General features: G+C 50.2%; 11 protein-coding genes across 11 annotated transcripts; 7 read left to right on the top strand and 4 right to left on the bottom strand.

The window, feature by feature from the left end:
• Nucleotides 1-187: 187 nt before the first annotated feature.
• On the bottom strand, nucleotides 188-2,353 carry K489DRAFT_340337 (cystathionine beta-lyase). The gene is made up of 5 exons (XM_033602261.1): nucleotides 2,046-2,353; nucleotides 1,885-1,979; nucleotides 1,229-1,834; nucleotides 826-1,164; nucleotides 188-772 (listed from the first exon to the last, which is right to left on the bottom strand). The coding sequence occupies exons 1-5, from the start codon at nucleotides 2,166-2,168 to the stop codon at nucleotides 235-237; spliced, it is 1,701 nt and encodes a 566-aa protein (XP_033458371.1). The 5' UTR covers nucleotides 2,169-2,353; the 3' UTR covers nucleotides 188-234.
• A 328-nt stretch (nucleotides 2,354-2,681) lies between these two features.
• K489DRAFT_381333 (acetyl-CoA synthetase-like protein) lies at nucleotides 2,682-5,067 on the top strand. Its single transcript, XM_033605090.1, has 4 exons — nucleotides 2,682-3,045; nucleotides 3,098-3,837; nucleotides 3,886-3,980; nucleotides 4,034-5,067. Exons 1-4 carry the CDS (start codon nucleotides 2,736-2,738, stop codon nucleotides 4,677-4,679), a joined length of 1,791 nt encoding a protein of 596 aa, XP_033458372.1. The 5' UTR covers nucleotides 2,682-2,735; the 3' UTR covers nucleotides 4,680-5,067.
• Nucleotides 5,068-5,216: 149 nt separating this feature from the next.
• K489DRAFT_371372 (AMP-binding enzyme) lies at nucleotides 5,217-7,111 on the top strand (the record flags this gene model as incomplete). The annotated part of the gene is made up of 6 exons (XM_033603237.1): nucleotides 5,217-5,812; nucleotides 5,863-6,288; nucleotides 6,339-6,621; nucleotides 6,670-6,773; nucleotides 6,823-6,985; nucleotides 7,034-7,111. 6 exons carry the CDS (start codon nucleotides 5,217-5,219, stop codon nucleotides 7,109-7,111), a joined length of 1,650 nt encoding a protein of 549 aa, XP_033458373.1.
• Nucleotides 7,112-7,580: 469 nt separating this feature from the next.
• K489DRAFT_402261 (uncharacterized protein) lies at nucleotides 7,581-9,535 on the bottom strand (the record flags this gene model as incomplete). The annotated part of the gene is made up of 3 exons (XM_033607043.1): nucleotides 7,581-8,885; nucleotides 8,940-9,441; nucleotides 9,471-9,535. 3 exons carry the CDS (start codon nucleotides 9,533-9,535, stop codon nucleotides 7,581-7,583), a joined length of 1,872 nt encoding a protein of 623 aa, XP_033458374.1.
• Nucleotides 9,536-10,205: 670 nt separating this feature from the next.
• Nucleotides 10,206-10,850, top strand: K489DRAFT_425953 (uncharacterized protein; the record flags this gene model as incomplete). The annotated part of the gene is made up of 1 exon (XM_033608282.1): nucleotides 10,206-10,850. Exon 1 carries the CDS (start codon nucleotides 10,314-10,316, stop codon nucleotides 10,848-10,850), a length of 537 nt encoding a protein of 178 aa, XP_033458375.1. The 5' UTR covers nucleotides 10,206-10,313.
• On the top strand, nucleotides 10,777-12,312 carry K489DRAFT_246404 (uncharacterized protein). The gene is made up of 3 exons (XM_033599915.1): nucleotides 10,777-10,837; nucleotides 10,893-11,166; nucleotides 11,220-12,312. The coding sequence occupies exons 2-3, from the start codon at nucleotides 10,968-10,970 to the stop codon at nucleotides 11,909-11,911; spliced, it is 891 nt and encodes a 296-aa protein (XP_033458376.1). The 5' UTR covers nucleotides 10,777-10,837; nucleotides 10,893-10,967; the 3' UTR covers nucleotides 11,912-12,312.
• A 2,050-nt stretch (nucleotides 12,313-14,362) lies between these two features.
• On the top strand, nucleotides 14,363-16,037 carry K489DRAFT_381335 (uncharacterized protein). The gene has a single exon (XM_033605091.1). The coding sequence runs from the start codon at nucleotides 14,441-14,443 to the stop codon at nucleotides 15,914-15,916; it is 1,476 nt and encodes a 491-aa protein (XP_033458377.1). The 5' UTR covers nucleotides 14,363-14,440; the 3' UTR covers nucleotides 15,917-16,037.
• Nucleotides 16,038-16,620: 583 nt separating this feature from the next.
• Nucleotides 16,621-18,009, bottom strand: K489DRAFT_381336 (uncharacterized protein). The gene has a single exon (XM_033605092.1). The coding sequence runs from the start codon at nucleotides 17,631-17,633 to the stop codon at nucleotides 16,857-16,859; it is 777 nt and encodes a 258-aa protein (XP_033458378.1). The 5' UTR covers nucleotides 17,634-18,009; the 3' UTR covers nucleotides 16,621-16,856.
• A 638-nt stretch (nucleotides 18,010-18,647) lies between these two features.
• K489DRAFT_410830 (uncharacterized protein) lies at nucleotides 18,648-19,357 on the top strand (the record flags this gene model as incomplete). The annotated part of the gene is made up of 2 exons (XM_033607745.1): nucleotides 18,648-18,761; nucleotides 18,821-19,357. 2 exons carry the CDS (start codon nucleotides 18,648-18,650, stop codon nucleotides 19,355-19,357), a joined length of 651 nt encoding a protein of 216 aa, XP_033458379.1.
• K489DRAFT_381338 (uncharacterized protein) lies at nucleotides 19,244-20,106 on the bottom strand. Its single transcript, XM_033605093.1, has 2 exons — nucleotides 19,330-20,106; nucleotides 19,244-19,268 (listed from the first exon to the last, which is right to left on the bottom strand). Exon 1 carries the CDS (start codon nucleotides 20,092-20,094, stop codon nucleotides 19,522-19,524), a length of 573 nt encoding a protein of 190 aa, XP_033458380.1. The 5' UTR covers nucleotides 20,095-20,106; the 3' UTR covers nucleotides 19,244-19,268; nucleotides 19,330-19,521.
• A 714-nt stretch (nucleotides 20,107-20,820) lies between these two features.
• On the top strand, nucleotides 20,821-22,402 carry K489DRAFT_395118 (uncharacterized protein; the record flags this gene model as incomplete). The annotated part of the gene is made up of 3 exons (XM_033606828.1): nucleotides 20,821-21,227; nucleotides 21,659-21,892; nucleotides 21,914-22,402. The coding sequence occupies exons 1-3, from the start codon at nucleotides 21,030-21,032 to the stop codon at nucleotides 22,400-22,402; spliced, it is 921 nt and encodes a 306-aa protein (XP_033458381.1). The 5' UTR covers nucleotides 20,821-21,029.
• Nucleotides 22,403-22,435: the final 33 nt, after the last annotated feature.

The raw sequence follows: 22,435 nt of genomic DNA on the forward strand, positions 1-22,435 counted from the left end.
CTAACCCTAACCCTAACCCTAACCCTAACCCTAACCCTAACCCTAACCCTAACCCTAACCCTAACCCTAACCCTAACCCTAACCCTAACCCTAACTTTCCCCCAAACCAAAATATCCGTACCGAAAATAAACGATAGGAACTCTCATTTTGGCAATAACTCAAGTACAGTTGGGACGAGATTTGTGTACGCATATAATGCGGGGTATCCAGGTCCACGCGTGATACAGATCAGGTCAGATTGGAGGTGACGAACAAATCTCTAGAGCACTTCTAATCGCTTTTAGCAACTGCTGTTTACCTTCGAGGCCAATACTTATTCGAATTAGATGTGGCGGAACACCATAACTCGCCGCCCATTTGAGCTCGAACGGGTGTGCTAATTGAGCATATGGAAGTGCGAGGGTGAAATTCGCACCGAAGCTGGGACCTTTGGGAACGTGCAGATGGTCATAGAACTTGATCGCGGAGCTGTGCTTTCGGAAGACAATGCTGAGCAGATTGCTGTAGCCACCGTCTGCTCGACGACACTCATCGTAGAACGGCCGTGTCGCATTCAGTGACGGGTGATATACGCGATCAATGGCCTCGTGGCGGTTGAGATAATCTGCAATGGCCTGGGCGGACTCGGTACACCTTCGGACCCTGCTAACGAAATCTTCGGAATTGCGAAGCAAGGTTATCGCAGTGGCAGGGAACATAATGTCCTCCCATTCAGCAAGCAAGGAGCCGCGAAGAGCTTCTCGGAATGGGGACCGAGGATTGATGATAAGCCTGGGCTTCAAAGTCAGCCATATCCGATAGGGAAGTGGCAAGTATATACTTACGATCCACCCATTACATCGGATCCTCCGCTGAACAATTTGGTCAGGCTGGTCATTACGACATCGGCGAACGGAAGAACGTCGATATTCACGAATGTTCCTACTGTCTCGTCGCAAACTATGGGGAACTGATGCCGGTCTGCGAGTTCGCGGAGCTTGGAAAGATTCGGCGATTCGAGCTGGGGATTGGTCGGGAGCTCGCAGAAAAGACCGCTTATGCGATGTCCTTTCGCCAAACTCGCCTCGAAATCCTGCAATTCCTTAGCAGTACCGTGGCCATACAGGGTTAGGGTCTGCCATCCACACATGCTGATGGCAGGCACCGTTTCAGCATATGGAAAGCTGCAGTGCATCGTGTCAGCTAGGTCGGTCTGTCTGGGCAGCGGCGGAAGAGCGTCGAACGCACCCATAGATTGCAACCGCGTCGCAATCATCCTTACTCATCCGCCGTAGTGCTCTGGAAACAGAATAGATGGCGTTCATACCGCAGGGATAAAGGAGCACATCCTCTGCAGCAATGCGGCCTCCCTTCTCCGAGCTGGCGAGCGTCGCTATAGAAGAGCGAAGGGCGCGCTTCTCATTCTCGCCGAACGCAGAGCCTCTTCTATCTGGGAGATCCACTTCCGAGTCCAAAGTCGCCGAAGGCTCAGTATTCTTCGTCGGAACCAGGTGATCAAACAGCGAGAGGGCGTAACATGCGTGTCGGCTCGTGATTCCATCGCCGCCTTGACGCCAAAAATGAAACCCATGGTTGTCTTCATCCCCGCTGTAAATCACTGCAACGAAGGGTGCCCATATCGCTTTGGAGGCGTCTATGGTTTCTGGAAGATCACCGGCAAGGCCGAACTCGGTAGATTGAGAAGTATGAGCATTTGTTTCGGATGCCAGGTATTTCAAGAATCGGTTCGCGCAGGCCAGGGACGGAAATGTCAGGCATCTGGAGCCAGCAGATGCTCGGAGCCGGGACAGAACAGCGCAGTTTAGCTCCTCAATGTATTTATGGATCCGCATCCTGTCACGCATGAGAAGAAGAAATAACCCGTCCATGGTCACAGGCCGTACCTCGGATATCCGGTCTGCACGGCCTGAACGACCGGTCCTTTCCGCATCGACCAGCAGTAGACGTCGTTCCATGTTGGCAAGGAGGCGCTGATCGCCTACGGAAATCGTGTTAATAACATGTGAACCGCACCGCCGGAAACACGAGGCCTAAAGTCACGAACATGCGGATTGTCGGGCGGGAGTGGATGTCCCAGAGACCATGAATCGGGGATATTCTGTGGGAAATATGGAGCCATGTCCTCCGTCGATCGAAAGACACCTTGTTGTGACTCGGACGGCTTCATTCTTTGAAAATGTGGTCGAAAACCGGCGAAGTCGACCTTACATCAGTGGGGATTGCAGCTGCAATTCATCGATGCATTGTGCGCTTGTGTATCCTTCTGAATTGAGGCCTGAGGCCCGACCGATTACTGAGGTCTAGAAGGTCTCAGCGTTGTTATTGATGTGGAGACAGTCACCCAATGTCTCAGGCCCTCACACAACCAAGTCAATCATTGTTTCTGGTACGTATTTGCGTCACAGCGAAATATGACGGGTGTGTTACGTCCTTGTCCAAGATGCCCGAGGCATGTTTATACGTTGTGTTCATGTGCGAAGATCGACAAGTCTCCACGCCGAACAATTTGGGCCTCACCGGTGGATCCAGTGTCGAAGAAATGTCGTGCTTTTACCCATTTAGGAATTCGCACGATGAGTGGTCGGATTGACGTCATCAAGGTGTTTGCACGTGATGTATTCAATGGTATTGAGTCGAAATTGTGGTGACAAAGAACTTCTAAATATGTACATTAGTCTATCGCCCTGTTCGCAAGATCGCCTTGCAGTCGCCAGGGGTCCTAAGCAAATCTCTAATGGAGTCCCGCAATGTTCGTTTCCCCGGGCACGAGTTTTTCCGACTCTTGCTGGGAACAATTAATCTCCGAGGACATCAAACGATTTTGGACAGCTGCAGTAAAACGGAGCATACCTATAGTCAGCTGCTATCCGACGTGTTGCGATGTAGAGAGAGGCTCATTGCCGCGATTCCTGCCATCTACCTGAACCAGGATGGCCACGTCAATGAGGAAAACCTCACCATCTGTTCGATGCTCCCTTCGGACTATAGGGCACTTGTGGCCTTCTTTGCGATAACATCAATCGGGGCAGTCGCTCTTCCAATCGGTAGGTTCGCAACAGCATTCTCGGACGGGAGTTGCTTCTAATTCTGTCAAAGTCTCAGATTCTCTTCCCGAAGAGATACTTCACTTTCACGAGCGCTTTCATGCGCTTTGCATATTGCATGCTAAGGAAGACGTGAATCTGGAGGACAAACTTGAAAAATATTGTATAGACACCGGAAAACCAGTGCCGAAAAGGGCATCTTTCCCGGACATGATTGGAGCGACGTCGCATTTACATCACGACATCACCCTGAGCACTGCTTCTGCCAGCGAGCGCGCTGCTCTGATCCTCCTTTCGTCTGGCACGACCGGTCCCCCGAAAGCTATAGTGCACTCACTCAAGCTGTTCACATCGAATTTCACTGGTCTCGGCTCAGATGATGCAATATGCTTGTCTCATCGGCCATTGAATCTTCCATCGGCTCTGACGAATGTGATGAGGAATATCTTGAGAGGCGCTCCGATAGAATTGCTTTCGAACTCCAGTCCAGGTCCTATATGGGAACGACTCCGACAAAGCGGTGTCACAAACCTCACTGGTTCTTCATCATTTTGGTTCACATTGACAGAATATTTTGAGCAGATCATTGCATCTCTGCCACAGGAAGAGATGCAGGCGTATCTTGAAGCGGCAAGAAATTTGAAGGTCGCAATTACCAGCGGAGCCTCGCTTGTGCCTCGGGTTGAGAATTTCTGGCGAAACGTCGTTCGACGACCTTTAATACAGGTCTGGGGCTCCACCGAGAGTTCTATCGCTCTCAGTTCACTTGCTGCGGGGGAAGACACGGCGACTGTAAGATGTCTTCGACAACTTTCGCTGAGTCCTAGCTAACAATTTCAGAATTTGATCGGCCGACCATTGCCGGGCGTGACGGTGAGGCTCTCCAAAGGAGATTTCGGTGAAATGCTCATCAAGACACCTACAATGTTCCAGGGGTAACTTCGTTTGCTCTCAGCGATGATGTTCTCCCTAAGCTGACCGTGCGTAGGTACTGGGAGAATGATGCTGCAACTCGGGATGCATTCGATGAGAGCGGGTTCTATAGGACAGGCGACATAGTTTCCAGACGAGGCGATGACTACTTTATTGAAGGCCGGGCGAAGACTGACAGTAAGTGCTGCCTGTTGAGACGAGTAGGGTCATACGCTAAGAAACGCTCCGAAGTCATCAGAGTTTCGGGCTCTAAAGTTCCGATACCCGCTGTTGAAAGAGCACTGTTTCGATTGGAGTATGTTTTCGAAGCATTTGTCGTGGCGGTCGCGGATCCAGCCGTTGTGTCTCGCGTTGCGGTCCTGATTCGTGCTCGCAATCCTCAAATGCAGCTAGACCTCGAAACGTTGCGCGAGGACCTCTCAGCACATGTGCCGGCGTTCATGTTACCCTCCATAATTCGAGTCTTGCGAGAGGGCGAAGAAGTGCCCCGAACAGCCTCCGGTAAAGTGAACCGGGCGAAGTTAGCGGAGAGTTTCTTCCCGCGGTCGGTGGAGTCGTCCATGCGTGGGATGTATGAGAACGTGGAAATTGGCCCTGCGACTATAGATTGGAAGTCGAGAGGCCCGCGTAAGATGTGGGATACCGGCGGAGTTGTGTCAAGTTCGAGCGGGCAAACAACAACGGCCAATGCTGCGACGTGAACAGCCCGCTAATTAGATACCGACATTTCTGTCTGGCCAGCACGATTTGGATAGTCAGGCGCCGTTTGCGCTGGACGGGAATGACGCATGCAGGTGCAGATCAAATTGTACAGAGCAACAAACGAGTTGCAGATGATGTCGATGTGTTCCACCTCAGATCGGCGCACGTCGACCATAAGTGCAAAAGTTTTGGAACGGGATGGGAGAGATTCCTAGAGCAAGAAAGGCCTAGCCGTATCCGCCTTGTAGTTGCGGTGTACCATGGTAGATAAATACAGTGTACGGCAACTGCGCGCCGGGTGGTTGTTGGAGATACTAAAGGAACCTCAAGAATACAGTGGGGCGACCAGTGCGGCCGCAATCCCCGGACCTTGGATATGTATATTTTCCGCACTGTCACCCCACTGTGATTCGAAGAACAAAGGCACACGTCAACCCCCACTGATTTCCGCAAATGATTGAAACAAGGTTAATTTGGCTGTACACTTGTTTGCAAACTCATTTTTGATCGCATCGTACCAGAATCAAGTATCAGAAATGTCTCGAGTTTTTTCTCGCTTTCGTATGGAGGTGCCCGCCGGCGACTTACTCTCGTATATCTTTGACGAACCTTATGCCGCAAATGGACAGTGGGCGGCTGATGAGCCGCTCATCCTGGCCGCTGATGGCTCGCCATCCTCATCTGTAAGCTTCAACCTACTGGAGCAACAAGTACGGTGTTTTGCGAGTGGCCTTATCAAGCGGGAAAAGAAAGCCTCTCGCTTGGTGATCTATGGCGGGCTGACGACTTGCTTGCCGGTGGTGCTTCTGGGATCCATCGCGGCAGGTGCGTGCCCCAACATTTGCCCGTCGTACCCGCTCGAGCAGACAGCCCAGCGATTTTCTGATATCGAACCGGACTTGGTTTTTTTCACTCCTCAACATGGCGCTGTCGTTCGCGCTGCCGCCGCGCAAGTTGGTCTTGAAGAGGAGAATCTTTTCGTTCTAGGAAACGAATCGACCGAGTTTGCTTTGGAGGGCATGCAACACTGGACCGCATTGCTGGACGTCGACTCTGGTCCTGAGTTTCAATGGCGGCGCATGTCTGCCCAGGATGCGAAGATTACCACTGCTATGCTGATGCACACATCTGGGTAGGAACACTCAAATTCATGTCATGAAAGCTCGCGTTGACAGGACTCAGCACAACGGGTTCCCCGAAAATTGTTGAGAGAACACACTATGGACTAATCGGCAACACAGAGCAGCTTTTGTTTCGTTATCATCTCAAACCTCGCAAAGAGCGTGAGACGTGGTTTTGCACGATGGTGCATGCTGGCGTCAGCTTTCTTCAATATGGTTTACTGATACCACTAAAGGCACGTTACCGTACCATCTTTCTGCCTGATTACACCGCGGAAAACTTCATCAAAGCGGCCAATATGTTCAGTGCGACAGCACTACATGTGGCGAAACACACTTTGAAGGACATATTACTCCATTCATCAAACGGCGCCTTCCCGACTGTGAGAAGCATGCGTACAGGGGGTGCAGTTACTCCATATGAGATGTGTCGAGAATGGACACTGAAGCATGGATCGTCGTGCGAGGTCTGGTGCGGAATGACAGAGTAAGCACTTGCACGTTGATGTGATCGGAAAGCATGGCTAATGAATTTAGATGTGGAACATTCTTCGCATCAGATCCAAGCGTTACAATCCAAGACAACACGGTCGGGGAGCTGATGCCCAACGTCGAGGGCATAGTCATTGACGTGGATGGAAATCTCCTTGCACGTGGTGAAGTAGGAGAGATTGCTATTCGGAGCCCTTACATCATGAAGGGATACCTCAATCAACGAGACATATCCGCATCGGTCTTTACAGCGGACGGATTCTTTAAGACAGGCGATTTAGGTTTCGTGAACGAAAAGGGGTATTGGTACATTCGAGGCCGCCTAAAGGTGAGACTTTTTGGGACTTTGCAGCAGGCATTATGCTCATAATCCAAGGATCTCTTCAAACATCATGGCGGACATCTTACAGCTTCCGAATTCGAAGCGGTCTTGATACGCCACAAGGACATCAATGACGTCGCAGTTGTCCCAATACTACGGTAAACCTCACATAGATATCTCCGTTATAATTAGTTGACACTTCGACAGTCCAGACTATGATGAAGAACCGGTGCCGCGAGCGTACCTTACTCGCGAGGCGGGCTCTCAATTGATACCAGACGAGTTTAGTAACTGGATAAAATCCTCTCTCCCTCCACATTTTCACCTCCCGGGTGGGTTCGAGTTTCTCGAGACAATGCCAATTTCAGCCGTGAGTATCCTCCGGCTTTTTTTTTGAACGCTTTCTGACAGTTCGCAGCAAGGAAAAGTGGACAAAGGCCTGCTTCGCGCGAAAGCGGCAGCTTGTGTTCAAGGTTTAAGCTCTAGATCGACCTAACACTTTCTCGAGAGTCGTGCTCGAGTGCTCCAGCTGCCGAAACGGGACGAGATCCCTCATGGTTATGATGGGCAACATGCTCTTTTCGAAGAGCGTGGCATACAAACTATATATGCATGCAGGCGGTACGGACGTATCGGAAACAAATTTCATGCAGAATTGTTCAAACGTTTATAGTGTGTTGACTCGGTATTAGATCAGACGTACAGGGGCCATATCTACAATCACGCCTCGCGGTACAGCTGCCCTTAGGGAGTGTTCTCCCTGCTTGTTAGGAGGTTAGATAAATTGAGCGTATATTCTACTAGAGTCGCTTTGTATAAATATAGCTTATACTATTATATAGGTATATTCTTTATTATAGCCAGGTATGTATTTCAAACATTTCAGGGCTGGAAATATGTGCTCTTATATTAGGAATGAAAATAACTATAGTCGCGGGCCCTCGTCTAACGGATTACGAGCAGTTTCATACAAATCTCTGCGAGTCCGTAAGCCAACGCCCTCTTCGCGCGAATAATGGTACTGGGATCTCAGCCGATTCATATGTATAATCCCTTGGGGGCTCATATAAAGGACCCATAATCATTTCCACGATCTCCCAGCCGCTAGGATATCCCCAGATATCAATTTGCAGGTGCTTCAATGGGCCCAATCGCTGCAGAGGCAACAACGCGTTGTAAATGCATCGTTTCCGGCGCTGTAACTCATCCTCAGAGGGCTCGGTACCTTCATCTGGAGAATGTGGGTATAAGTATGAGTCCAGGTCGCCAGGGATAACAACCGTGATCGACATATTCGATGACACAACGTGTTTCGTGATTCCTCCAATCGCCAATTCCCAGTCTATAAGCGCAGTGCTACCTGCGGAACACCAATCCAGCAATGCTCCGTCGCTCACTGCCCGATGGTCAGGCATGTCGAAGACGATTTCAAGATAGCGTAGGTGGCAGAGCGCATCCCTTGGGACTATATCCGTGAGGAAAGTCGAAATATGCAGCCGATCTAGAGGATTCGGCAGAAGACTAACCCAGCATATCGATTCGCAAGGCCAGACTACTATACGATTTCGGCTGTAGAAGATTTGTAATGCGTCTTGTCGGAGGATAGAGCAGATTAGGAACAGAGGTGTCGGCGGTGCCCAGCATTTCAGCTTGCTATAGCTCGAGTATACTGTGTGCCGACTTTTACAGAAGCAACCTCGACCGCCAAGCTTCTCCAAACAATGTGCGCGTTCGAGGTCATTTTTTCTATATCCGAAAGCATCGTCGGTGGTCATACTCCTGTCCTTAGCAATCGGATGGAGGTGGGAGAGATATTCTGAGCTTTGCTCGTCCTGCCATGGCTCGCCACGTCTGATGTACCAGCCACGGTACGGGCTCCACTCTACCTCGCTATCAGGAACTACAAGATCAGTGTATTCGAATATGTGTTGGCGAATCTCAGCGGGAAGGTCCATAAATGAAGTTCGGGTCTTCTGGCATCGAAGCTGCTGTATAGGAGGGCCCAACTCTACCTTGGAGGGTTCAGCTGGGCATACTACACGCTCAACGGCTGAACGGGCAATTCTTCGAAGCGCTTCGATCTTGCGACGGGCAAGTCTAATGTTGCATCTCGCTAGACAGGGCCGGATCTCTGCAAGGAAAGGCTCCAAAGCGAGCTGCCCGGTTTCCACGTCAGCCACGTCGCAAGAAAAGTCCAGCTCCAGGGTTGCAGGCTGCAAGTTTGGCCGGACGTTTTCAGTCCAGACCCGATGCCAATTTCGCAAGACAGCCTTCAAGGATGATCAGCAAGACTACAGATTAAATATGGATATGCCCTGACTCACCGTGTGGATTTGGTTTGTCACGGTGAGCGGTTGTGACCGAGAGTAGTCAATGATTGAGGAGAGACTTAAATCGGCATCGTTGGGCTCATTGTCGGCTCGCTCGGTCTCGCATAGCAATTCAGATGTTCGCCGGGTTACCTCACGTGGTTCGAGTATCTTTAGCTCGAGCGGGTCCGGCTCCTCTTCGATAGTAAGATCCTCTTCGCCTTTCAGATCCTGTGATTCTTGTCGAAAATCCGGATCTTGCTCATCATCACACCACCAGCCGGAGCCACACGACGTCGCATTTAGATCAATAGTAAGCCGTCTCAATGCGTGGATCGTACTGGGACGCAACCTGCTCAGAGCACTCAGGCTACTGTCGTCTCTAGCCCGTATGACGATCTGGCAATTTGAGTAAATGTGTTGAGAGAGTTCATTGTAGATCGCTGAGCAGGAGAGTAGGAGGCTCAGCGTAGCAGATTCATGAGATGATCCTCCCGACCGGTGATTGAGATTGATTCTGATGATGTCCGAGAGCTCTCTCTCTACAACACAGTGCGGCCGATCTGCGCAATCGTGCGGTGTGCTAATGCTGGGCGCCCCTGCATAGGCATAGTTAACGATAGCAAGATTTATTACCCTTTGCTTGTCCCCCTACGTGCCAGCCCAAACCACCGCCTAAAAAGACATTAAATTCGCTAGATTGTAGATCTTATCGAGAAAAGGCAAAACTCCGACCTCGAAACATCTTCCTTGTGCATTACGCTGGATGACGTTAACCTTTGCTTCTATTGGAAAAAAAGTCTTTCCAAGGCCAGTTTTTGAGCGTAGTGGCTACGAAACAAGACGTTGGATTGCTACGACGGATTGCAGTCCAACATCCAACGTTGGCCATGAGACAAGGCCTTAATCGTACATGTATCAGTCCGCGGGCGGCTGGGTATCTCGGCTCGCCCACACCCACCGTCGGCTGCGACAATCAGCAGGACATTGCCCTAGGCGACGCGCCGACACCCTCGCCTGGCCGAAGTGGCCCAGGAGTCTATCGCCTTCCTGAATAATGGAAGATTGAATAGAATTATCTCCACGGCTCATCTCGACACGAAGGTTCCTCCCGCTTACTGGCGGCTGTCTCAAACGTGCACCCAATGGCGCCCACGGGCAGCGCTTCTCGCTGCTCCGCTTCAAGTTATCGGCCACGCAGAATGCCCGTCTATCGCAAGAAAACGTGTTTGCAGTGACCACAGCCTCGATGGCCAGATGAATCGCCTCGCATTATTGTGATGAAACGATTGCTGAGCCATCGGTAGTATGACTGGATGTGGACCGGTCTGCACCTGATCACTATGAAGTCGCGGATAGCGAACCCAGTATGGGTGGAAGTGCTCAATCATGACGAAGGCCAGACACCGCTGGCTCTACAATGAGGCTACGTTGTTACTTGGTAATGTTGTGACGGTCATATATATGAGTCCTGCCCTGCCTATGCAAGAGCAGAATCATGCTCGACACTCACCGCGCTACAGTTTACAGCGATCACTCTTACATCATATCGAATTCTGGGAAGATACCGCCCCTCATCCTCCTGATCTAGCATTCTGCTTCAGCATGTTGTTCTCATTTGTGCTTTTCGCCCTCGCTGGGCTCTTTCAGGCTGTGATCTGTGTGTCATGGCCACCGTCACTACAGCTCAATCCCGTGCCGAGCAGAAGTACCGAGAAACCCGTCTTTCAGTTTACTGTTTCCTGGGACGCGGCAGCACACGGAGGCCATCCTCCTACAATTGAACAAGGACAGGCTCTTTCGAAGGCTGTCTTTGAGGGATTAAAAACCGTCCACATGTCTGGAGCAAAAAGGTGGAAGCACATACGGACAAACAGGGCAACAAGATCCCAGCAAAAGGCAACAACCTCGTTGTATGCTGTCTAAGATCTTTGCGATAATGCCACAACATTACTAATTCCTCGCTAGGTTGCCTCGTTCTTCGTTGCAGGCACGAACAAGTTCTATGTATCGACAGTACCTCGAAATAGTACATAGCACAATATGGACACAGCAAGCAGTGCTTGGCGCACCACACATATGGCGGTCACTACGAAGCAGAAGCCGCTGTGGGAAGCAGCAAAGAAGGCAAATGGTGCTGCATTTTCGGCACTGTCATACTTCGATGGAATGTGTGCTGAGGACGGTGCTCTCTGGCAGGCCGAGATGACGACGGCAGCTACCAAAATGAAAAATGGAAAATGTAAGAGTACTTCTAACATTTTGCGAAAAGCATCGTACTGACCCCCGTTCCAGGGCCTGTGGGGAGTTTCATCGCGGTTTATGGCGGATGGAAAGGCGACAAGGTTGGAACAGAAGCAAAGCCATGCAAATGGAAGTGTCAGCCAACTTTCGAGGCTTTGGGAGTCAGCTGGTATGCCGATGGCACCACGTATGAAGACTGTACCCAGGAGCCTGACGGAGAGGTTGGCAACACGAAACGAGCAGAACGCTTCGACTTGTTCGAGCTCGAAACTTCGATTCAAAGTCTTTCCATTGACGAGAACAGCAGAAATTACGGTCATAAAATGCCAACGACGCTGCAGATTGTCGGAGTTCCAGCAAAGTCTGACGGACCGGTGTACGCCAGCCCATCTGAAAGCACGTATGTGGCCTCGCTGTGCAGTCCCGACCAATTGCCGAGATGTTCGGCGATACCACGGAGGAAAAAGGTGCACACCTACGGACAAACCGTGCTTCTCGCCATACTCACTCTGCGCAGTTCTTCGACATGCCCTGACTGTGCGCCTGCTCGTCCTTGGCGCATCCGAGAGTGTTACTCCCACTGGAGCCAAACCTATTCTCCTGCCAGACAGCGTGCTAGTCTGATTGCGCCCAAAAGGAATTCCTGTTGCGAATCGATTCTACAGAATCAACACCAGAGGTATGTGCCGAAGAGGGTCGAGCAATCCGGCATTGCGAAATCTTGTCAGCTAGATGATACTTAGACAATAATCAATCTCTTCTGACTTCTCATGGTCGCCCGATACCATTGTCGCAACTTGTTTCGTGCCTGCATGATGGTGCAAGAGGAAGGCGAAAAGAGGGACGCCGACGCACAGTAACCGGCGGCAGAGGTGGAAGTTCACGTACCGAACAGCGGCCCACGTGACCTTTATTAAAAGTAATGAAGTCACCTTGTTAATGTGATGGGTGCGGACAATGCACTGTGTGTATTCAGAGAGCATAGATTTCGCATTGCGCCCGGGCGTGTCCACAGGCGCACAGGGTAGTCGCTCTATTCTTGCGCAAGTGCGAAAAAGTTGAGTCTCACGCTTGCTGGTGAGGAGTATTTGGAGCGCCGCAAGCCTGTTGCCAGCGATGGCCAATGCCAAACTCATGCACAGATCTGATTATTCCTGGTGCTACTACATCACCCTCTTGAATTGTCGCGTGTACCTTGCAGCCATTCACAGCACCTCTTGCGCCGGACGTCGCGAATACACGCTACTCGATTGGATCAAGTGGGCATCGCGCTCGGGGGAGCTATCTTACGTAAGCCGCATCCTACACAGGTAACGCGGGGCACGGGGGTTCCGGACACACGGGGGTTCCGGACACGATTCTTGAATGCGTTGCATTCAAGAATGAATATCTTGATCAATAATTTATGTATAGTCTTCAAAATGAAGGATATAATACATCAATGCTATCTCTTATGCTGTACAAGTTCTGGCTGTATGAGCTGTTGATCTGCATTTGCTACACCTCGCTGTCCGCTTGGCAGGCCTTGGCATCTCCTCTATTATTTGTGCTTCTACCTCCTCTGTGTCTACTAAGCGTTGTATTGCTTGGACTGACAAAGCATCATCTGCTGGGATTGACTTCCTTTTCCTTGATTTGCGTATGTGCGTTGCAGCATTAGCTGCTTCTAGATCTGTAACTCGTGATTGAAGAAGAGCTGCTGAAGTTGCAATCATTTGAGCTCCTTTAGAAAGTTGATTTAAGGCTTCGAATATTGGAGTTAGTGAACTGCTCTGATGCCTCTCAAGCCTCCGTTTGATCAATGTAGCTTGTTGATCAACTTCTTGAGTAGTCTTTGGGGTCTTTGTACACCATGAACCTTGTGAAAGAGGCCGCGGAGGTGATGGAAATATCGGGTCCAACGTGGACAACACTACTTCAGGGTCGAAGGGGTGCAAACCAGAGCCTCTGAAGCCTGCTCGGATGTTGTTCGATGTTATCGCATCGATATATGCTGCGTAGAGCGTTGCCATGAAGGTGCTCTTGTCGATATGGAAGATATGGTTGCGAATCAAGCCTTGAGTCCGTTTTGAGAAGGCTTGCTTCAAAGGGCCAAAACAACCAACATCAAGCGGCTGCAGCATATGCGACGTATGAGACGGCATCCACAAAAGGACAATGTTGTTATCTTTGCAAAAAGAAGTGAACTCTGGTGTCGTATGGCTCCCATGGTTGTCTAAAATCAGCAGCCGCTTGCTACCAATTGTCTTCGACTTTGTGTGTTTAGCGAAGTGATGGATCCATTGTAGTCCAATTTGATCGTTTGTCCAACCTCGTGGACTTGCTGTAAACATCCACGTTGCAGGCAAGCCTTCGCAGACCCATCCATAGTTGACTTCTTTGCCTTTGAAGATGATAAAAGGCGGTATAGCTGATCCGTCTGCACAAGCTCCTTGGATCACTGTGACCCATTCAGTACCTGTAGGTTTAATCTGCTTTGGCCGACCTTGCTTCTCAACAGAAGTGACTACTTTGGAAGTAGATATTTGTCCTAGTTGAAAGCCAGTCTCATCGAAGTTGTACATGTCTCCAGGCAAGATGCCATACTTGTTGATTGTGTTGCGTACCAGGGCGAACCAGCTTTCAATGACTTCCGGAGTCTCACACAATCTTCTTTGGCACTCGTAAGTCCTTCCTAGTTTGATTGTCAGGGCAGGAGTACGCTTTATGAATGTCCTAGCCCAATTTTGGCCGACTGGTGGAGTTCCTTTGGCTTGGCAGATAGAATTGGCCACTGATCGTACCAGGTTTGTGGTTGGCGATAATCCTTGAGAATCTAGCTTCAAGATGTCTTTTAGAAGTACCTCTTCTTCTATAGGACTGAGTTTCATCTTCGGTGGTACATAATCTTCTCGCGAAGGAGTTCCTTTCATCCTATCGTATAGCGTTGATTTCGGAACTCCATAAGCTTTAGCAGCAGCTGTGATTGAACTGCACGTATTTGACTTCAAAGCAGATAAAGCAAGCAAGACACTGCCTTCATTTGGACTTATTCGGACGCGTTTTGACGATGCCATAACGCGTTGAAGTCAACGTAGTAAGATTCATGAAGCTCGCGTCCGGAACCCCCGTGTGTCCGGAACCCCCGTGCCCCGCGTTAGACTTGTGTGGACAAAGGTCTTGAGAAAAGAGTACGGCGTTCTAGCAATTCCTCCGCTACTCGTTATCAAATCATCTGGGCGAAGAATCTCTATCTTGAGGTCGGGTCGAAAGACTACAAGATAATAGACGAAATGCCTCAACTGAAGAACAAGCGCAAGCAGCCTCAAGTGCCTACAACAGCACCAAAACGCCAAAAGACAGGCTATGAACTCGTTACACCTCCTCCAGACAACCCCGCCAGAACAATCTCCAGTATTGGCCTCTGCGACGAAGACATCGAGCTTGCAATCGACACACTCAACAGTCTCACAGCGAATCCGGCAGTGATCAAGGCGAAGGTCTGTAAAGAATTGCGCACCGCTGTGTATAGATTCAGCAAAGCATGCACAACTGGCCTCAACGCGACCTCCGGCGACACAAACCTCACGGCGAAGATCAGTGGTGCTCTGGCTGATGGAAAATACACGGAAGCAAGAATATTATTGGCAGAGATGGGCATCAGGAGACAGAAACCGAAGTTAGGTACACTATGTCGGTGGGTCCGCGATCTGGATGTTGTGAGCGGGCTGGCGGAACAATTGGATGAAGATGGAAGAGCAAGGACAGAGCGTGAAGAGAAAGCGCTGATGGCGCTGGATGCTGTCTTGCGCCTCACTGGACCTACGGATTATACGATTGCTGAAATGGCCAAATCGATGTCCATGTCACATTCGATGCCGATCATACCACGGGAAACCTGGAATCTCAGAGACGACGCTCCTCGCAGGAATGTTTACAACAGCGTCCTGGATCGCACACTCTTCAGCTCCATTCCCGTCACAATCTCTTGCTTTAAAGTTCTGGAAATCACACCTGGCGCCCAGCGCAAACCTCCGAATCTTCACCCAGCTATTCTGTATACCTCACAAGACGATACCATCCCACTATCAGCGACTCCTCCAGAAATAACGCACCACCAACATCAGGTAGTGCCGAACCTACATTTCTTAAGAGACGTACTCTTACCCTCCGAGTGCGAAGCAATTATCGCCGCCGGCGAGACTCTCGGCTTCACACCAGACGCTCCCATTACAGAAGGTCAAGAGTCTAGTATCCTCGCGCACAACTTTTACTGGATCACCGACCCCGCTTTCATTGCAAAACTCTGGTCCCGTGTCGCACCTTTCGTTCCCGCAGAAGTAGCAGGCAAGAGAGTCCGCGGCCTAAACAGGCGCTTCCGAGTGTACCGATATGTCCCGGGGGCCGAGTATCGCGCGCACATCGACGGCGCGTGGCCACCATCCGGTGTCACCGAAGAAGGCAAATACGTCTACGACACTTCCTCGCCACCGGCAAAGCAGTCGTCGCTGTACACTTTCTTGGTCTACCTGAATGACGAATTTGAGGCGGGCGAGACTACTTTCTTCCTGCCTAGTGCTAAGGAGGGCAGCATGAACGCTTACTCTGTTAAACCTGTGCAGGGTAGCGTCGTAATGTTTCCGCATGGTGAAACTGAGGGTAGTCTGCTGCACGAGGGAACGGGGGTGAAGAAGGAGGGCGTCCCGACTGCTAAGTATGTTATCCGCACGGACGTGCTCTACGATGTTGAGGCTAGGGGAGCGGTTTGAGGGACTCTACATGATCTTCTTAACGACTGTATCCGCTCTTACTCGTTTGGCGAGAACAGATGAAACGAATGCCTACATAATACCTTTACACGAAAGTTGATTTCATGCGCATAGTCTGTCCCGTAGAGAGTAATGTTCTGTACGGAATTGCGAATGTGTACAGCATCGCGTACCGAAACATCCAATTAGCTCTACCAGTCCACTTCGACGCTCTTACTAGCATCAAATGCCTTCTACGGAATAAGGAAGTGTCCTTTCTGATTCGCAAAGACCCGTTTCCCAGAATTTTCAACACAATTACAACTGCAATAAGTGTAATCAAATGTCCATAAGAGCACGGCTGGACTGATCCAACATTCTTTGTTAGAGAGGTCGGCAACGGATCCCGGACTAACCTCATTTTGACGATATTTCGGGCTTGTAGCTCGTCGATCTTTATACAGGCGTAGTGCGAGAATATGACAATTTTTCTCCCGAGCTGCGCGACTTCAGACACCTCTATATTCGACTATCAGAGATCATCAACCCTACCCTGCTTACAGTTAATGATACCTAGCAACATGACAGACTCTCATCTAATCAACAGTCAAGCTTAATAGATACCTTCAAATCTTGCATCTACTGACAAGCGCTTTTTGGAAAGCATCGAATGTTAAATGAATCGATGCCTAAAAGAACCCCTTTTGAACGGAAGAAGCAAGTCACAGTGAACAATATATGACGCAGAACGAATGAATCGAAGAACGGATTGGTCTCGAGCTGGAAAAAGCAGAACTAATTTACATGCTAAGTCCCAAATCAAAGCAAGCAAGTGAGTTTCTGGCCAAGAAAAGCTTCAAACGTTCCGACCTCCAGGCTGTGATGTCAGAAATCACTCCATAAACTCGTTTCTGTTATGGTACTGGCAGGATGGTGTCGGTCCATTTTGAATTCATCGCAATTAAGCAGCTGCAGCGATCGCCGAGACAACCTGGTGGAAAGGCGTGCCATGTTCTAGAGCCATACCTGTCAGGCGGAGCCCGCCCTTGGTCGTGACACCATCAAGAATCTCCTCACCGTCGGTGGCGCGTCTCTTCGACCAAGAGTGCTCGACATGAGCGTGTTGCTTGCTGCGTAGGTCGGTAATATCAGGTCTCGGAAACTTGGTAGTCGTCACTCTCATCTCCAAGTGCTCACTCCTGGGGACAGCAATGTTCTCTGGAAGGAGAAATGTTGCTCGCTTCTCGGGGTAGTCGAGCTCCATCCACGCACCGTCCTCAGCAACGCCAGAGTTGATAGCGAGGCCGAACTTGTCCTGCACACCGAGTTGCATAACAAGACCGCAGAACTCTGCGACAAATGCTGGATAGGCAGTGAAGTCAGGGCCTCCAGCAACCCTGGTAAACTCAAACACTTGGAGATCGCCCTGATGGTCCACAACGTAGCTGCAGCCATAGACTTTTCCCGCCACGTTCAAACTCATAGGCTCTAGGAAAGGGATCTTCACGTGAGGTGATGCATCCAACTCTTGCGTAACGATTATTTCTTGATGTCTGAGATGGAAGTGGATATGGAGCAGCTTGACACAAACGCTAGTTGGCATGTCATGTTTGACCAGGAGCGCTCTGAGTTTGACAAGGTCATCAGCATGGGCTTTTACCACACTTTCCATGTCATGGATGAAAGGAATGCTGTTGTACAGTGAAGCAGGAGGAAATGCGAGTTTCAGGAGACCCATCTTGTTGAGGAGTTCGTTGATGTGTTCTGAGGTTGTTGGGGGAGTTGTAGGCCAATTCTTATCGACGGTGGCGATGTCGTAGAATGAACGACGAGCAGAGATACTTGGTGCCAGCAAGGACTGCAGAAAGTGAACAGGGTTTGGAGCGAACGACTTGCATGAACGATGCGCTCGGGAGATCGAGGTCTGAGTGTGATGTCGAAAAGCGACGCAACAGCGGTGCGGTCTTGATACTTATATGCTATGGCCCAGCGCTCGATTCGTTGATTAGTCGTTCATGCAGACCATGATCAACAAGCAGGAATTTGAAGTTTCGTGGTATGTGTCGTCCTGCCTGATTGTATACTCATGCAGACAAAGCTCTTTGCGATGTGATTGTCGGAATGTGGTACACAAAGAAACAGCACTTCAAATAATTGCCTTACGGCTTTGTTATTATTTATACCATATGCCTCGGAATATAACTAATTATGGTACGGGCTATCGCTCGCTCCTCCAAATATATTGACCGCGATTATAATGAGATGCATTGCAAATGGAAGATGACGCGTTTTAGGACATCATAAGTAGTTGGCTCCGCGCTTTCAAGGCAAGACCGACGCCCACAATTTGCAGCTCCCTATTGTAGGAGTAACAATGATTCGCATCAACTCAGATCAGATGTCATGCAAGGCGTCAGTAGAGTGGAGGGCGCAGCCTCGTTTGGCTGCGCGCGACATGCATCGCGAAGACGCGACATTGGTCTGTCGGACCGTACTCCGACGGCTTCACCAAGAGGAGCTGGTATGTTTTGATCTTTTGTACAACGACTTCTGTCTTACTCCAAAAGAGATATGATTACTAAGGCTACTTTCGGCCTAGAATAAATGTCTTCTTCACGTTTGAGGCTCCACGGCACCAACAGATGAGTATAAAATTAGTCATGGTTTGATTAGTCATTGGCGCATGCCACGGATGACCGCTGCTGGATCGTGCCCAGGTGATCATGGGTCAACTGTACTCTACAGTAAACAGATGACTGACGCGAACTCCGACGCACTTTACGCCCTTTTATGTGGCCAAGGAAGATGGTTCTTCAAGCAGTCCGAATTCTTCTCGGTCACGTTCCATGAGGGTGGAACGGGAGAGGTAAGTTGCCGAGTTCTGCGTAGGCAGCCACGGAACGCTCTGACAACGATCGCCGGAAGCTCATCTACATCGGAGATCATATGTGGATAATTGGTGCCAACATTGAATGGAACCGGCTCCCGCTCTCCAGCACCGACGTTGGACACAAGCCTCAACATTCTACGACCAAGATCATTGGTACGATTAAGCTCGAGATCAGACTTCTCAAAAGTCACGCGAAGTCTCTGAGCGGTCGGTTCGAAGAATTCCTCAACTCAATGTATTTTTACGAAGAGGCCTTTCAGCCACGGCCTCTCCTTATCACTATAGAAAGAGGTCTTTTTGCTATGGATAACGAAGGAATGAACGTAGCGTTGATGCTCGAAAGACCTCACAAGATGCGAGCAGGACGATGTGGCTTGCGTCTGTGCTTCGATCAATCGCCGTACCCATCTATCGAGTCCACCAAGAAGGAGGGTCCATTCGGGGGCAACACTGGCTACCTAGACTTGAGCAAATACACGTATGCTGTCGGAAAAGAATTCTTAGCTTCAGCGAAATATACAGCAACTCGAAATGGGTCACATGCCAGCGAGACGCGATGTGCGACTTCATAATGTTCAGCGACCGGCAACACGCATCGGTGCAATTTTGCAATACAACCACTCAATCCGCTGAACAACTTGCATGCCTTCACAAATCAAATCGATAAGACGGATTTGCCCGCTAGGATCGTCCATATGGTCCCGATGACAGAACGAATTTGGAGGTTGTTCGCAGCTTAGCTCGTGGCATCACGGTTTCCCTCGAATTGCGCATACAGCTGCGGTAGAAATTTGCTCAAATGCTGCATTTCCTCGGCGGCGTGCACAAGCAGCGCCTGGGCGTCCTCGTTCGTCCGCGGCATAAACGACGCTATCGTCCGCACAATGAAATTTGCTTTCGTTGCTCCGAATGGTCGCACATACTCTCCGCCGAGCCAGAATCGTGAGCGCATGACCGCTCCATGCGGTGTCGGCGTGAGATGGTGACAGAAAGTTCCGACCTGGATCTCGCCAGTGAGTCTCGATTGGATACCGCGGGCGCAGATGACAACTTCGCCTGCGGCTGCAAGTTGCGCCTCGTCAAAACCAAGCTCCACTGGAGGGACAAATCGGATGGATAACGATAGCAGCTTGCCACCGATGTACTCGTCAACTTGACTGGTTCGGCCGATGTATTTGCCGTTATATCCAGCTCCATCGGCCCAAGCTACAGAAACATGTGCTTGTGGATGCCACAGCTTGTACCTGGCCGACTCATGCCCATGCCAAGCAAACCACCACGCCCACATTGCCGGCTCGACGCCAGGCATTGGTGAATGCGTACATGCGACGATCATACCCCCGGCCGGTGTTAGTGCATAGCCATTTTCAAGGAAACCTGGTTTCGTGCCGACAGTTGCGGTACTGCTTCCTTGTAAGGCGCTGCCATCCTCAGGTTCAGAGAAGAGTTCCGGTGCTCGTGGCCCGCGGTTGAGTGCTTCAATGGCTTGAGCGGGAAGCGGATCCAATTCGGACGTCAAGAATCGTGCGTATGGTGCATCCGATTCGGCAGGAGAAGTGTATCCGAGAGTCATGGATCTCGCCATATCTGATTCGCAGGGCGAGGTTGTTGTTGGGCAGAGCCCGGGAGGGTCCACGTAAGCTTGCACCGGGCGATGGTGGTCTTTATCAAGCTCGCATGCATGATGAACCTTGGGTGACTAGCTTGGGGTGACTATGTACTTATCGTGTCATTTTTTGACAAGACTTGCCTCTCGCAACCTGATCATGACAGCGTTGCGTTGATCACGAGTTCCGAACGCCAATGCTCGTACCGAAGCACGAATGATCGTTTAGCGCGCTCGTACCGAGACGCCAGGAGGTAAGAAATTCTAAAGCCGACCGAAAAGTCTTATTAGTAAGCTCAGTTCCAATGTTGCGGTAATTGCTTTTCATATCGTGAATGAACATGCTTAACATCTACTCGTTACACCTTCGAAATATTATTCGCGCATAGTCTTTCACATCTACTCGTTACACCTTTGAAACATTATTCGCGCATAGTCTTTCAACTTAAAAAATATGGTGCTTCATAAGGTTGTGCCGTTCACAAAGCATCACGTTCGTGGCACAGCAAATACAGGCATGAGGAGTTTTGGTGCCTCGATAACAACGTGCATCACATGCGTTTCAGCTTTTTCCGCTTGTATCTGTAGTCGAGTATAACCTGCCTTCAATCGCTTTTCCTCTGACAGTAATAACTGAAATGGGCTGGCGCGATGAATGGCCCATCACGGCTTTTAGCGAGCCATACGATGGCGAGTATCTGCTGAAGCTGGCGAACGAGGGCAAGAGTCCATCCAGACAGCAATGGAGTGTTCAGAAACTCGTACAAGAAATCGAGCAGGACCTTGAAGTGCGGATTACTGACATTCCCCTTGTCTCGAGAGGATCCAACAACTTTGTGAGTATCTTGGTCAACAATCGGGCAAGATGACATTGTCACAGCGATGTAGCTTACAACACCTTGGGAAGTAAAATCCGTTGCGCAGATGGTCGAGCTCCTCGCACGACTTGCCAGAGGCGATTAACACGCCCGGTTTCGATAGCTTTTCGATAAGCGAACAGATCTCGGGAAGTTGGGTTTGAGGTGGCCGTCTACGACTTATTGCAATCGAATAACGCAATCAAATATTCTCGCCTGTTGTACCGTCGCGAACCGCTCTAACATCCCGGTGACAATATACAGGTATTATCAGATCTGGTAGGAAGGAGGCGTTTCGTTTTCGATGTTGCTCGCGGACATGATAACGTCTGGCAATCGTGATTTTCAGGTGGCAAGGTGGGTTTCCTACCGAATTCTGTGGGTCTGATCGCCTGACACGATGTTGGCAGATGAGACTCATATCTCAGCTTGCAGCGATGCGCACAGCTTTGTTTCGCTTCCAGGTGTCCAAGGAGTTCCACGCTAGATTCAGACTCTTCAAATCCAAGCCGCCTCACTTCGACTTGACTTCAGCCCCAACTGAGGATTTCTGGTCGCATGTCCTGGTGACCAAGATCGAAGCAACAATTGGAAACATTAGTGACGTAATTGGCTGGGAAGATGATCACAAAGTCACTGGGCCTGTCGCCTACGCAGCGAAGTAGCCTCTCCTCCGTGCGATTCCTCTCATCATGCCCATAGAGGATGCAACAAACGACTTGTACCGCTGCGTTACGGAGCATGGCGGTTTTGGTATTCACAATATGACCATCGAGGAGACAAGTCCGGACCACGTTGGTGTGACTTCTTTGTATGACTGGGAGACAGGTTGTATTGTTCCTGCCTTCTTGGCCGATCCCGTGGTGCCAGTGAGTCAGGTCGACCTCACGCTCAGCAATCCGGCAAGACATGTGGTAGCTTGCAAGCCATCGGACAACTCACCAGCTGATCTTAAGACGTATCGAACATGGTCCGATCACTATTTTGAGCAGCTCTTTACGCATGCACCTGTATTTCAGATTGCTATCGAGCGCGGCTCGGCTGTCCGCATCCTTTGGGTTGCGCTGAGAGATTGCAGAGGTGAGGAGCCCGACAATCTCTTCGGTGTTTTTGGCACGTGGGCTGAAAACCGTATTGCGAAGCTGTCCGCTTGAATTCACCTCGCAGAAATCGGAGTGAATTCCGAG

The sequence above is a fragment of the Dissoconium aciculare genome (genome assembly GCF_010015565.1).
Source record: "Dissoconium aciculare CBS 342.82 unplaced genomic scaffold K489scaffold_8, whole genome shotgun sequence".
NCBI lineage: Eukaryota > Fungi > Ascomycota > Dothideomycetes > Mycosphaerellales > Dissoconiaceae > Dissoconium > Dissoconium aciculare.